Source organism: Notothenia coriiceps, unplaced genomic scaffold, assembly GCF_000735185.1.
Source record: "Notothenia coriiceps isolate Sejong01 unplaced genomic scaffold, NC01 NC01_scaffold00037250, whole genome shotgun sequence".
Taxonomy (NCBI): domain Eukaryota; kingdom Metazoa; phylum Chordata; class Actinopteri; order Perciformes; family Nototheniidae; genus Notothenia; species Notothenia coriiceps.
The window spans coordinates 16,716,960-16,732,284 of NW_011369951.1; the positions used below are offsets into that span (position 1 = coordinate 16,716,960).

The 15,325-nt window shown below is 38.5% G+C and overlaps 1 protein-coding gene across 2 annotated transcripts; it reads right to left on the minus strand.

Annotated features, from left to right (window-relative positions):
• Window positions 1-3,684: 3,684 nt before the first annotated feature.
• LOC104967124 (uncharacterized) lies at window positions 3,685-11,515 on the minus strand. 2 transcript variants are annotated; one of them, XM_010796536.1, is made up of 7 exons: window positions 11,257-11,515; window positions 9,698-9,796; window positions 8,055-9,505; window positions 7,607-7,843; window positions 7,275-7,499; window positions 6,941-7,010; window positions 3,685-5,959 (listed from the first exon to the last, which is right to left on the minus strand). In XM_010796536.1, the coding sequence occupies exons 1-7, from the start codon at window positions 11,429-11,431 to the stop codon at window positions 4,854-4,856; spliced, it is 3,363 nt and encodes a 1,120-aa protein (XP_010794838.1). In that variant the 5' UTR covers window positions 11,432-11,515; the 3' UTR covers window positions 3,685-4,853. The 2 variants fall into 2 exon arrangements, with proteins under 2 accessions (XP_010794838.1, XP_010794837.1); XM_010796535.1 differs by having other exon boundaries at window positions 8,055-9,500; window positions 9,678-9,796.
• Between the last annotated feature and the right edge of the window lie 3,810 nt (window positions 11,516-15,325).

Sequence of the window (15,325 nt, forward strand, 5' to 3'; positions counted from 1 at the left end):
GATTGATTTGTCATGCTTGCTGTAACATGTAGCGCTGTGTTAGGGGAAGGTGTGTCCCCATTACCTGGCCTGCCTCTGCCCAGGCAGTCTGTCAACATCCTCACATCGACAGAGGAATTTCATCCGTGTGTGTCGAGTTAAAGGGTTACTCTTTTTCTCCCTAATGGCATCTAGCCATGCAGAGCACCGCTTTGAGCACACACAAACTAGAATTGCACCCACATTGTGTCAAAGTGGTAGCAAAACAACCCTACAAAAGTGTGTGGAAACCCAGAGGTAGAGCATGCATTTACCATTTTTTCTTTTACTTGTAAATATATGTTACTTTATACTCTACTGTTTTCTACTCATAAACTAATGACATGTTTTCCAGTTGATGTCGACCAGAAATCTTTTTTGGGGATAGAAATGACCTGCACATGGTCTATTGATCCTCCTTAGCATCGGTCTGTTCTCCTTAGCAACCGGTCTGTTAACCTCTGAAATGTCCAAACTGACCAATCAGAATTGAGTATTAAATTAAGCTCTGTAATAAGATCACATAAGATGATATAAGATGAATCGTGATAGATCTTGTAGGGAAAAGCAGGTTTTGAAAAGCAACAGCTTAAATATTGAAAGGACAAACAAGGCTGTATATAACATCAGAAATACATTTAGCTCAAGCTGTTATACAGGTGCATCTCAATAAATTAGAATATCGTGGAAAAGTTAATTTATTTCATTAATTCAATTCAAAAAGTGAAACTCATATATGATATGGATTCATTACACACAAAGTGAAATATTTCAAGCCTTTATTGGTTTTAATCTTGATGATTACGGTTTACAACTAATGAAAACCCCAAAATCAGTATCTCAAAAAATTTGAATATTGTGAAAAAGTTCAATATTGTAGACTCACAGTGTCACACTCTAATCAGCTAATGATCTAAAAACACCTGCGAAGGTTTCCTGAGCCTTTAAATGGTCTCTCAATCTGGTTCAGTAGGCTCCACAGACAAGACTGCTGACTTGACAGTTGTCCAGAAGACAGTCATTGACACCATCCACAAGGAGGGTAAGCCTCAAAAGGTCATTGCTAAAGAAGCTGGCTGTTCACAGAGTGCTGTATCCAAGCATATCCATAGAAAGTTGAGTGGAAGTAAAAAAGGTGGTAGGAAAAGGTGCACAAGCAACAGGGATAACCGCAGCCTTGAGAGGATTGTCAAGCAAAGGCCATTAAAAAATGTGGGGGTGCTTCACAAGGAGTGCAGGCTGGAGTCAGTGCATCAAGAGCCACCACGCACAGACGTATCCAGGACACGGGCCACAACTGTCACATTCCTCGTGTCAAGCCACTCCTGAACCGTCAGAAGCGTCTTAAGGAGAAAAATAAACGGTCAAAGTCCTCTTTTCAGATGAAAGTACATTTTGGTTACTCAGAGCCAAATTAACATGACATTGAGTGCTCATTTATTGGGTAATAATGCTGACTGTATTGATTTAAAAAACATAGCCAGAGGATACTTGTTATTCCTGTTCAAATTATCCTCAGTATTTCACCATTACTACATTTCAAACCTTCACATTTTCCTCAGCTTGGTTCAGCTTCTGCATCTCCCTCTCTTTCAGCTGGACGCTCTCCTTGACCGCCTTTTGACTTTTAACCAGTTAATTATAGAAGAAAGAAAGAAATAATGATTATTACCTGCAAGACTGGAAGGGTTGGCGCCAAATTACAACAATTAAAACTACATTTTGACATGTCTGGAAAAGCTAAACAGGAGTGTGAAGATGGAAAGACTTATTAGTCATACAGGATTCAGGCTCTTGTTTTACCTCGACCTCAGCCTTCTTTTCTGAAACTGAAATGGTTTTGTAACAATCAAATCAAACAGAATTACCTCCACAACTATTACCACAATCAGGACTACTGTTTTAGAACATTTGCAGACAATGGAGCCCTGGGCAGATGCAAAATGCCCCAAAACGTAAATATGTTTTTTGACTATTTGTAGTTGTTACGAAATCTCTCTGCAAGTTTGCATTTCACAAACAAGAACTTCTCAATAGGATTGGGAGATAAAGGGTAACACTAAAACAGGGAGAGAGGAATGTTACAGGGGTTTCATTTTGTGTTTGTTTACAGGAAAAGGTATGGGAAAGCATTTATGTAGCCATTTTAGTATTAGTTAAGTAGAATGATTAGTTCTACCCTCACCTCCGCCAGCATGTTCCTCCACAGAGCAGGCCTCAGGGTGAAGGTCTTGAAAGAAGGCATCAGGGTGAAGGTCTTGAGAGCAGGCCTCAGGGTGAAGGTCTTGAGAGCAGGCCTCAGGGTGAAGGTCTTGAGAGCAGGCCTCAGGGTGAAGGTCTTGAAAGAAGGCCTCAGGGTGAAGGTCTTGAGAGCAGGCCTCAGGGTGAAGGTCTTGAAAGAAGGCCTCAGGGTGAAGGTCTTGAAAGAAGGCCTCAGGGTGAAGGTCTTGAGAGCAGGCCTCAGGGTGAAGGTCTTGAAAGAAAGCCTCAGAGTGAAGGTCTTGAGAGCAGGCCTCAGGGTGAAGGTCTTGAGAGCAGGCCTCAGGGTGAAGGTCTTGACAGAAAGCCTCAGGGCGAAGGTCTTGAAAGAAGGCATCAGGGTGAAGGTCTTGATAGCAGGCCGCAGGTTGAAGGTTTTGAGAGCAGGCCTCAGGGCGAAGGTCTTGAAAGAAGGCCTCAGGGTGAAGGTCTTGAAAGAAGGCCTCAGGGTGAAGGTCTTGAGAGCAGGCCTCAGGGTGAAGGTCTTGAGAGCAGGCCTCAGGGTGGAGGTCTTGAGAGCAGGCCTCAGGGCGAAGGTCTCCATGCACTGCGGGAAGCTGGACTCTCCCTTCTCCTTTTCACAGTCCCAGAAACCCTCCAGGCATACTGAGCGGCAGAACTGATTCCAGTCCAGTTCTACTCCACATTGCTTCTCTTGCTGATGTTGTTTATATTGAAATACTTAGAAACTCCCTGCTTTATCCAGAAGGTTGGATAGTGAAGTGTAAGGATCAAGGGTCAATGACCTCCAACTTTGATTGACCTTGTCGACCTCATCTGAGTGCTCCATTAAAGTGTAATGTGCTTTAGAGAGCCCCCTGTTGATCAAAGCTTGTATGTGCAGGGTTCAATAGTCAGGCCTACAGCCACATTGTAACACACAGAGATATAATTGGGATGTTTAACCTAAGTAAAAGTAATAATAATATTTCACGGTGTAAAAAATACTTTAATAAAAAATAATTTAGTGAAAGTCCCTCATGCAAGATTTAACATAAACGTACAAAAGTATCCAAATGTAATTGAGGTACAAAAAGTAGAACTACTACTCTCTCCACACAAGCTTATTTCAAAATAACTTGTTATATATATATATTATTGAATTATCATAATTCATCCATATTGATTGATCCTCTTATCTTTTATGTTGGTGCTGTCGGAAGAGTTTTAGTTTATTTTTTATATACTGACAAGCAGCTTTTGAATTTCAACAACTATTGCTAGTTATAGTTTGTATTTTTATTTGAATTGTTTTAAAGTAAACATAGAATTATAGTAGGATATTTGTTTCTTGAAGGTAGATTGGCATAACACAATGCAGCAGAACATTGATTTATGGAAGCACAGTACTTAGAATTAATGTACTTTCACCATGACTAGTCAAACAAAATGGACACATGAGAAAGGTTGTGTGCAATCACTGCTTTTATTGTTGAAAGACAGATTTATAACAGAAAATAGTTGCATCATGATACAGAAAAACATGTCAAAGAAAAGAAAAGACAATCATTATCCCACACCTTGACGTATTGTCCAGATTCAAAACCCCACTGTCAGATCATTGAACATAAATGCAGTACGAACATATTTAAATAGATTGCATAAGCCCACTTTTATTATATTATAACGATTTTGACTTTATTTACAAATGAGTATAGAGATTTGACGCTTTGAAAATAAACGATTACCTCCACCTATTATGCTTGTATTGTTTAGATCAAGTTGTGTTCGTCAGTGCCTAGATATTATTCCCTTATGCATTTGTGTAATATTAACAATGAATCAAGTGAATATGCATACGTTTAATTTGTCACTCTTAGCGTCAAACACACAAATAATTATTACCTAACTCTTTTTGTTCCCTCAGCTCTTTATGCAGCCTTTTTACGCTTATTTTGGTTTTCTGACCCGCTAATCATTGTTGGAAAAGTACCCAGAACCTTTAAAAGTACAAACACTTATGTCTTAAAAATACTCCACTACAAATAAAAATCAGTTATTTATATTTTTACTGATGTTACACAATGACCCGTTTCAGAATTACAATTACAAGTCCAGAAATATTATCAGCTAAATTTACTTCAAGTATCAAAAGTAAAAGTACTTGTTATGCAGAATGGATGTCTTCATTATTATTATTATACTGTTTGTAAGAGTATTTTAGCATTGATACTTGAAACACTGTGTTGATTAGTACTACCGTACTGCATTATGTCATAGCAGCAAATCAAGAGTTTTTATATATACCAAGTAAACAAGTGTCAAAATAAATGTAGTTGAATAAAAAGTATGATATTTGCTTCTTAAATGCAGCATAGGCATAAAGAAGTGTTAAATGGAAAGAGTCAAGTAAAGTGCAATTATGTAAAAAAAAAAAGGACTTAAGTACAATACTTGAGTAAATGTACTTAGTTACTTTCCACCACTCTCGCTTACTCTCATCAAGCTTGTTTCTAGCCTCAGCAGAAAGTGGTTTTATTCATAAAGTTGTGACAAACCCACTGTTCTCTACCTGCTTATGAACATAGAAGTGCATTGAGCAGCTAGAGAACCAGAAACACGCCCTCAAAAGGTCGTTATTTCCGCTTAAAATGATCTTTCCCTTTTTCTATGACATCATTTGCTTTTTCCATGACAGCATTATATGACATCTCGGCTGCCTCCATTGGTGTTTTAGCTCCCTCTGATGCCTCCAATCCGATCATTCCACCTGCCACTCCCCCTGCTACAGCGAACCCAATTGTTGCTACAGCTAAAACTGTTCCAGCAACTCCCAGGCCTCCTCCGCCTACTGCTGCAGTCCCTCTCAATGTTTTCATCTGTTTCAGGACATTCATGAATCCTCCGGCGCTATGCAGGGCTGTGATCACAAGCCCAACCATAAATGCAACCCCACAGAAAGCGCCTAACAATGCTCCTGTTGTTGCACCTGCCAGTTGGATCAACAGCTTCTCAGACACTATGTATTTAGCCTGTTTTCTGATCACTTCCAATGGCAGGTTTCCCGACGACGTGTCGTGTTTGATATACTCCTCCACTGTGCAAATGTATTTCTCCACTTCTTGAAACACCACATTGGTGTAGAAGCTTCCATTGTTGTCCTTCACCATATTGTCTATTGCCTTGAGCAATTCCTCCACCTGGACCTGGTTGCTCGTGTATTCTTCCTGCTGGTTGTCCTTCCAGTATTTATTATCCGTGACATGGCAGCGGCCGCCGCACTTCTTCACCAGATCGCTCAGATTCTTATTCAGTTCGACAAATTCCTCGATTGTCCTCCCTTCAAGCTGTTCGCCGTGTGTGAAGACAATCACAGCATATTTCAAAACATCTTCGGAGAAATACTCGCATATTTTAGTGATGACAGCCTGCTCGTGCTCTGTGAACTTCTCCACTTTAAGCACAATGAGAAAAGCATGAGGCCCAGGAGAGCACTCTGTGATACAACTCACTATCTCCGGCTTCATGTCCTCTTCCGACTTGCATGCGTCAAAGAAACCAGGAGTGTCGATCAAAGTGAGGCTTCTTCCGTTGACAGATGTGGTTTCTGCTTGACACTTCCTTGTTCCAGAGTTGGGAGAATTGTTTGTGGTGAACAATTCCTCTCCGAATATGGTGTTTCCTAGGTTGCTTTTCCCTGATCCAGTTTTTCCCAGCAGGACAATCCTTGTTGGAGTTGGACCTAAAGACATAACAATTATGTTCAGTACATTTGCCTCCTGCTTGTTTGCATTAATTACATTTCAAAGAGTTGCTTTTTTTAGGCTTTTCTGGAAACAGTAACCCAAACATAGTGTGCAGTTTGGTTTAAATACAAAATGACTACTTAAAGATTACATGAGGTTGCTCATATCTGCCATGATACACAGCTACACGCCCACTCGCACTCTCAGGTCAGCTGATCAATTGCTCCAGAGGGTGCCAACAACAAAGTCAAAGCTCAGAGGGGACCGTGCTTTCTCTGCTGCCGCCCCTAAACTGTGGAACGACCTGCCCTCGCTAATCAGACAGGCTCCCACACTGTCTGTTTTTAAATCCCGTTTTAAAACCCAGCTCTTCTCCTTAGCATTCGAAAGTAGATTGATGCTTTTATTTGCGTTCAGTGGTCTATTGTTTTGACTATATGGCTGTTTTTATTTTAATTGTATAAGTGTTGCGTTTATTCTGGTTTGATTTGTGTTCGTACCTTTTATGTGATTTTATACTTATTTTATGTTTTGTTAGCTGAGCTGTGTGAGGAGGTTTTAAAGTGCTTAATGAATAAAGTTGGATTGGATTGGATGATGTAAGGGGGGATCACACTGCTTATTTATCTATAACAAGGTAATAAAGTTATCACAGCAGCCAATCAAACGAATACATCTACAGACCTTCACCCTCATTTGCTCCTCTGGGTATTGTCCACAGTAATAACTGTTACATGTCTGATATGTGTAATAGGTCATGTAAAGCGCTTTGAGCACTTGGAAAAGCGCTCTATTAAATTAAATGAATTATTATTATCTATTTATTTTGTGCATAATTTGCAGAAGCAAAGTCATTTACAAAAAAAATGCACTTATGAACACGTCTTACCACTAAGGTTTAGTTACCAGTAAAGAAAAACATGGCGCAGTACTGAATTTCAATTCTTTGCTTCATCTGTCATGATATATTTACTCACCTTGCACATGCTGGTTCATCCTCATTGTGAATCCTTTGAGTTGGGAAGCTTCCTGGGCAGACTTGAAGGCCTTCAGAGACAAGGAAGACAAAATGTAAACTCAAATATATAGTATATATATATATCAACTGTTACAGTAGCTTGTGTTTATTGCTCAATGGTTTAAGAAATACATGTCATTATACTGATTAGCAATAATCGACTGTGAGATGTACATTTCATTATTTCGTATACATTTGTGGGGTTTCGAAAAATATTTTTTTTAGATAGCAGGTTTTTTAGATGATAGTTGCCCTGTTTGCATCGTGTTTAAAGTCAAACTTATATCCATTACCTCCAAAGAGTCTTCGTCTTCGGGGTGGATGACGATGCGTACCAGGAGAGGTTTCGCGCTGGCTCGGTTCTGTTCAAAAGCAGAAACTTCCTCCAGGACAACCCTCGCTACCAGGCTGTCAGGGAAACGCAGGGCAATCCCTGCCCCGAGTACAGGGAGGGCAACTGATCCAAACCCTCTATCCTCACAGCAAGTTAGGATGTTGTTAATGCCCATTCTCAGAACCTGAAAAGGACAGACAGTATTATTAAGGCTAAACAAAATAAATACTGATTCATGGTGTGGGAAACTGAAAAAAAAAAATGACAATGGAAAAGACTTCTCTGTTTCACCTCAACTGCAGCTCCATCCGGATCCTCGTTCCATGGAGCGAGGTTGAGGAAAATGACTGCATTAGATTGAAGTCCAGCTCGAGCCTCCACCAGGACTGTGTCACCAGGAATAGTTTCTTCATCTGCTTCCTTTCTAAACCTTGCAGTCAGCTGGTTCCCAAAATGTTGGAACAAAGTGTTTCCAACACGGGTAGAAAGAGGATCATGAAAAACCATGGGCGATACCAGGGCATCCACCTGAGAGGAGAGCAGAAGATGTTTTTTCTCATTGAATGTATTACTTATGGTGTTTATATGCATTTATGCTTTAAACATTTTTAAGGTTGAGACTATTCCCCCAATAACCTATTTTTGACAGCGTGTCAGAAACCGTTGTGATAATCGTCACAAAATTGTATCAAAAACCAGAATTGAAACATTCTCTTAAAATCACAGCTTACTCTCTTACCTGTTGGGTCTCGATGGTTCCCTGAATGATGTCTACATGGACACCCCCTCCAGGAGCTCCAGCACTGGCTCCTCTTGCTCCATCTTGGCCAGAAGCATCCATCTGGAACCCCAGATCACTTGGTGCCCTGTTTTCAGTACTTGTTTGGTACTTCACCTCTACTCTGTTATCAATGGGGAGTCTATCTTGAACAAGGGAGTCCAGAATTGGCCCCAGCCTGTTCCTTACCTCAGTCACTTTGCTGGATGGACCTTCCAGCACCACCATGGGCCGAGAGGAAGATGTTAAAGGATTAAAGGTAACCCCTGAATGATCTAGACCATGCAGCTGCAGAAATGCTGGTAACCCATGCACTAACTCTTCAAAAGGCAGACTGACTACACTTTGCACAATAGACTGATCCAAAATAAACTGTATGACAACTTCATTTAGCTCTTCAACCTCTTTGGTGTGGCCCAGTAAGCACACACTGCTGTCAGAGCCAAACACGACCTGAGCTCTGTGTTGCACTTGGTTCAAATCCTTTGTCTTAGACTTAAGCTTTTCCTGAAGCTCAGATGGCACAGCGGAGCAGTAAGGAACATCAATCTTGACTTCCTTAATCTCACATTGCAGTGCCTTTTCTGTTTCAACAAGAATATTGTCAGAAAGGGTTAAGAAACGTAGCTCTGTGTCTCGTAACTCTACTTCCACCTTGCCAGCAACCCCTAAAAAGTCCCCTAGCACACCAGGACCATTATAAGCCTTCTTTAGAAAGGCCAACAAATGTGGGCTCATGTCAGAAACTGTCCTTTGGAACACCAACTTCTCCTGATCAGAGATCCAATCTTTAGCCTTAAGAATATCCTCGACAGAGCCTTCCAAATGCAACTGACCTGGAGCTCCCTGCGTGACCTTCACTCCTGGAAAGTCTTTTTGCAAAGTGTGCTCAATCTCTTTCCACAGGAGGCGGAGCTTAGCCTCGCCCAGTCGACAAATGCAGGTTTGCCTCTCAAGTAAACGTGGCTTTTGTTTACCAAGCAAGGCACCTACATCCATCAACTTGGCGTTCACCTGAGAACGCTGCCCAACAACAACAGCCATCCCATTCTCGCTGTAGACCTTAACGTCATTGGTGGTCTGAAGAGAGTTCCTGGACTCAAGCAAAGCTACAACTTTGTGAGGGTCCACCTCACAGTGGCACAGGTAGCCATCAAAGAGTTGGTCAACCTCTGCTTTCCAATCTCTAATATCATTTTCATCATCAGGTTGAGTGGAAAAGCTCACTAAAACCCTCTCTTCCTCTGGATACAACTGAGCAGAGCAGGACAATGAGGCAAGATCTTTCTCTAATCTTTTCCAAGCTGTGGGACATTCCTTTAGGTAACGAAGGAGGAAAGTATTTTGTTGCAGTTCGTATTTTTCACCACTTGATGGAGGGATTGAGACAGGAATCGACTGTGGGCTCTGTGTTGAAAAGAGAAATTCAAATATTGCAGTGGACTGTTGTCATATACATTTAAACACTTCTACTTATATGGTCATATCTACAAATGTAGAAGTAGTAACTACATTAAGTGGGGGACTATAAATAAGAAAAAAATAATTGTTGTTTGAATTACATATTTGAAATGTTGTGCATACCTGTAGCGGGGCTGTAATATTCTTGTTTGGAGAGGATGTGGGAAGTTCAAGGCCGTCTCGGACAGTGAACACCAGATCCTCCACATCATGAACAGACTTTTGCAGGACTGCCTGCTGGTCTAAGAAATAAAATGTTACATGAGTTATTGTGAGGTTAGAGGGAAATAAGTTCCTTAATTAACAAACAAAGAAAAGATGCATTTTCTTTGATGACACTAGGAAAATAGGGATGAGGGTTGTATTAGTTTTGCTTAATCCTCTATTTTCTTTACCTACATACATACTCTCCTCATTCTCCAACTTCTTTTTATGTTAAAGGCTGAAAGTGAACTATTATTGTGCCATATGAGAAAGTGAAACCTTAACTTAATATATAATAATATGTGTATATTTTGTAGATGTATGTCTTAACTATAACATGGTAATCAGGTTTATATTTGAATATGTTTTCTTATTTAATGTGTTTTTAATTGTAATGTAGGCAGCAATTTTAACTTTCTACAGGACACATTCTTCCCCATGGTAGAGAATAGAATAACTTTACTTTAACTTGATCCCACTCCAACACAGTGTGTTCCAATAATACAGTTTCTCAACATGACTGATAATGACAACAATATATAGTTTGAGGCGTAAAGTTCCGAAGTACATTTACTCAAGTACTGTACTTAGGAAACATTTTGAGGTACTTTACATGAGTATCTCCATTTCCAGATACTTTGTACCTCTACATTTCACAGGTAGCTACATAGTGTACTTTTACTACATTACATCTATTAAATACTATTAGTTACTTTACAGATTTGGATTAATGATTTGAAATATAATCAGTCTTAAATCAGACTTTAGTTACACCTGGAGTAAATTCACAAGCTACCCTGCAGTATACAAAGTCATTCAAACTTTGAAATGGACCAATCTGCATAATTACTACTTATTAGTACTTTAAGTGTATTCTGATACTAAAACTTTTGTAATTTTACTTGAGTAACATTTTGAATGCAGGACTTTGACTGTAACAGAGTATTCCTACACTCTGGTACTTCTACTCAAGTAAATGATCCGAGTACTTCTCCCACCTCTGATATAGACAATATAGACAACGGCTGGTTCTAATTTAATAGCCAGCTGGTCCAGAGTTCAAATATGAATTGTACAAGTTTTTTTCAGATGATTACCGGTCCAAATTGTTCATATAGGTATTAATCATTTTAACAACGTTCAACATATTCGGACGCGCACGCGCACCAACCTCATAATAGCAGGAGTCATGAAGGTTTTAAGTTTCGCTTTCGGGAAAATGAAGCTAAGGGGTTTCCCTGTTTACGTTTGGATCTTGGAATCAATGTTGAATCCGTGTGATCGTATTATATGAGTCATATTATATGTGACATATGTTTACTCTCGACAGTAAATATTATTTTATTATAAAGGTAAATCAAATTAAATCAATGAGTTGACGCAGTTATGGACTATGTTAGTTTAAACATAGGCTGCTTCTAACAGAACAGACATTTGACCGTTATATATAATTGAAAACATGACTGATAAGCATTATTGTGCTTGACTCATGGCCTACCTTTCTGATTTTTAAAAGAAATGCTGTAGATTTGATCGGTCACTTTCCGCACCGATCCGCAGTCTCCTCCGCCTGATCTCCGCCGAACACGGAAATAATTCTCTATTTTCTTCATCTGATCCCGAAGAAGGCTCTGGCACTCAAAGAAAACCGGATATTGGTCAAAATCATCCATAGTTTACCCTGTGGTGAAGACACACATCTGGAGCTTCAGATTTGTGAGGCAGTGTTTTTAATGTCTGCAGCTGGTGGATGCACTGCGCCCCTAGTGGCTACCACCCTGCAATGGAAGAGAAGACATGGATTGTGTAATACTAAACATGAAGAAAAAACTGACAGAATGCTTAATTATTTTAAAAAGAATATAACAAATCTGAACAAAACGCACTTTTTGTTTGGGGTCTATACTTACAATACAAATAAAAAAATACAAATAAATGCTATTTGAAAACTAACGTACTTTGTTTCTAGTACTAGTAAAAAATAGTAAAGTTGTACCTTCCCTTTGCCACAGATTGGACCTAAAAGCATTTCTATCAAACTAAATACATATGTATTTATGTTTTGTGTGATATAATGGGGCATGTATGACAAAAAGGGTTCCTCTTGTCTGTCATAATGTCATTCACAGACATAGAAATGTACAGTTTGTTATCATACAGTGATACTGTGTTCAGTTACACACCCGAGAGGTATCAGAGCAAACCCTGTAACATAAATGTAAATACCTTGGGATGTTTGAAGGGTGCTATATAAAAAGTACTGATAACAACAATCACACATAACGCATAGAAAATAAATTGTTTAGCTGAGGACCCCACAGTGAAGTAATGCTTCATTTGTGTAGATTTCTGAGATATGTTACCTTGAAACATAACAAAAGTTTGTCGTCTAAGACTAGGTACATATCTGATCTCAAGTGTCACCTGACACCTTGATCATGACGGGCCGAAGTCCTGTTACAGAGCAGCTGATCGTCTCTCTTGTTTTTCTTTTTTAAAGTTTTTGCTTTAATGTACTTTGCTAGCCCACACGAAAGGCCAGCAAAGGCCACAATACACTCAAGGGCTGCATCATTTGTGTGTCTAGACAGCTGTATATCTTCCAACATTCAGAGATATTATCTGCTGTGCCAACGATGAGTTATAAATAGCGCAATGTTCTAACCCTCTCTAGTCATCATATTACTAAGTTTCATATTGCCAGTGAAACATTGCTATTCAGTCTTATTTGAATGCTCCAGTTTGCTTTTTCTTATCTCCGTTATAGTTATATTTTGCCAGAATATTGCTGTCTTTTATTTGGACTCAAACTCTTAAAGGGACAGTAGGCTACTTACACAACAGACTACTTGTTCAACAGGGTGCTTTCTGCAGGCTGAACCGCAGCCAATACAAATACATATCACGAGATGGAAACTCCCAAATACCTAATCTATTAATCCGTGGATAATAGAACCACTTCTCTTACAAATACAAAACACTTATAAACTAATTTATTATTAAAAATAATATGATCTAACATGTATGGCATATACCCAGATCTCTTAAGTCTTAAGGGATGAAACATTATTTTATGATAACTGCAGCAGAGCTTTAACTTTAAACCTGCTTGAAAGGTCATACTTTAGAAAAAAGATTCATATCTACTTAAAGGATTATAATTATAAATTGTAGCAAAACTATCAGATGTATTAGTGTATGTGCATTTTCTTTAACAATACAGCCAATAAGTTCTTGAGATTCAAGACAATCTTTAAGAAACCACGCCTGGCTGTTTGCGGTGTGACTAACGCTAGGTGTGTCCTTGCACCTGAGTAACATCTCTTACTTATTAAATGATATAAGCCGATGGTACTTAAAACTGTCAACACGTGTTTGCTTACAAGTGTTCGGTTCAAAGAGAGATCCAGAAACAGTGCAGTTGTGTCTGCATTTGATATTTGTACAAATAATCCAAAAAATACACTTCACAGAGCCAGCCAGCTAACCAATCAGAGCAGACTCCAACCTTTTGATTGCAGGACTTCTTTACTTGTAACAGAGCATTCCTGCACTCTGGCACTTTTAATTGTACTTAAGTCCACGATCTGAGTACTTATATATATTATAATTACTTAATTTACTTCAGGGTAGCTTATGAATTTAATGTAATCTAGATCTGCAAAGTAACTAAAGGTACACAACTGTAGTGGAGTAAAAGTACAGTATTTACATCTGAATTGTAGTGGAGTAGAAGTACAGTATTCAAATCTGAATTGTAGTGGAGTAGAAGTACAAAGTAGCATAAAATGGAAATATTCAAGTAAGTACTTAAGTACAGTACTTCTAAATCTACTTAGTTTAGTACACGTTTGTGCAAGCGTATGGTTGGTTGGTTGCACAGTTAGTGGTGGAAAGTAACTGAGTACATTTACTTAAGTACTCCGGTCTGCATAATGAGTAATTTTACATACTTCAAGTATATTTTGATGCTAATACTTATTGTACTTTTACTTGAGTAACATTTTGAATGCATGACTTTTACTTGGAACAGAGTATTCACTTGTACTTTTACCTCCATGCAGTGTTTGCAGTAGTTATGTCACCAGGGGGTCTTGAGGGGGTCTTTCAGCAGATCCAATCATTTTGAGCAGCAGAACTGACTTTGGTCCAATCGCTGAGCTTCTTCCCTCCGACGTCGTCTCAAGGTATTCACTTTTCTTAAACTACACTCAGGTGACAGTTTATGGTTGGTCTTAGCTGTGACACTTCACATACTTGTTGTTTTTTGCAGGACGGTTAGCTTTGGTGCAGCTGAGTGTTAGCTGCAGAGTTCATGCACCTCTGCAAACGTTCAGCATCAGAGTTTTTTTTAACTTTATTAATCAAGGGTCATTTACAAACAAACGGTGGGAGAAGTACATATCTTGTTCTTGAGTAGTACCAGAGTTTAGGAATACTCTGTTTCAAGTATAAAAGTCCTGCAATGAAAATGTAAAAACAAAATATACTCAAAGTAGAAACATTTAAATAAAAAAAAATGTTGACAATACAGATGTGTTGCATTGTCAACATTGGCCAGCAGATGTCACTCTTTGAATTTAAAATACTTTTTAAATCAACTTTACAATAGCCAATGAAAAGGGGTAATCTTTACATATATCTCTGCTGATGGCCATTTGCATCTATTCCAATGATTATTTCTTAATCCAATCCATATTTAATAATCAAAGCATTTGTGTATATTGCTCTGTAATAGTGGTTGCATTCATCTTCATGGAGGGTGATGGCCGCACCTTTTCATATGGTGTTTTAGGATTGGTGACTGTGTTTGATTTATGGGAACAGACATATTCAGCTGCAGAGTATTAACAGCCAAAGTTAACGAGACAAGAAGCCAGATGTTGTGTACTCCATGCATGTACTGTGTTCTGTGTTCACCTTTTGTTCTCAAAACAATTAACACAAGTTTGCAATATTTGGAAACCTTAGAAAGTCTGATTGAGACTCAATCTGATTGTTAGATATTTTCATTTAAAAAAATGATAGTTGGAGTTAAATGTAGCACGACAAATAAAATACTGAAGCACTTTTATAAGCACACAGTTATTTATTTTTCAGATAACATGTAACAAGAAATAACTTTTATAACAAAATAAAATGTATTAATGGAATCAACTGAACAGCATCTTTAAAGATTTTACAGATTACAAATACAAGTATTAAACATTATCCTGCATTTTCAAAGTCATGGAAAGTATAAAATACATGGTTAGGGTCTATGTCAGATTATTTATCACTCTCTTCTTTCAAAAAGGTCATCCTGCAACAGTGAAATCATATTGAACCCGTAATCACCCTTATGAAAAGTACATTGTGTTTTTCTTTAGAAATTAATCTCAGCATAATAATGTTTTCAATAATTTGTTTGCACATTCAAATGTGAACCAAAACTGCAGAAACATGAAAACAGAATAAAAAAACTACTTCAGGTGAGATTTAAAAAATGCCATTTGACTAAAGTTAAAATAAAACAAAACAAGCAAACATATATCCCAAATAAAACATGAGGTAAGCAACATCAATCA

Coding starts and splice junctions, on each gene's coding strand:
- LOC104967124 (XM_010796535.1), bottom strand. CDS start 11,431: ATGGATGATTTTGACCAATATCCGGTTTTCTTTGAGTGCCAGAGCCTT. Junction 9,797..11,256: donor TTCTTTTAAAAATCAGAAAG/GTAGGCCATGAG, acceptor TTTATTTCTTAG/ACCAGCAGGCAGTCCTGCAA. Junction 7,011..7,274: donor AAGACGAAGACTCTTTGGAG/GTAATGGATATA, acceptor TTGTCTCTGAAG/GCCTTCAAGTCTGCCCAGGA.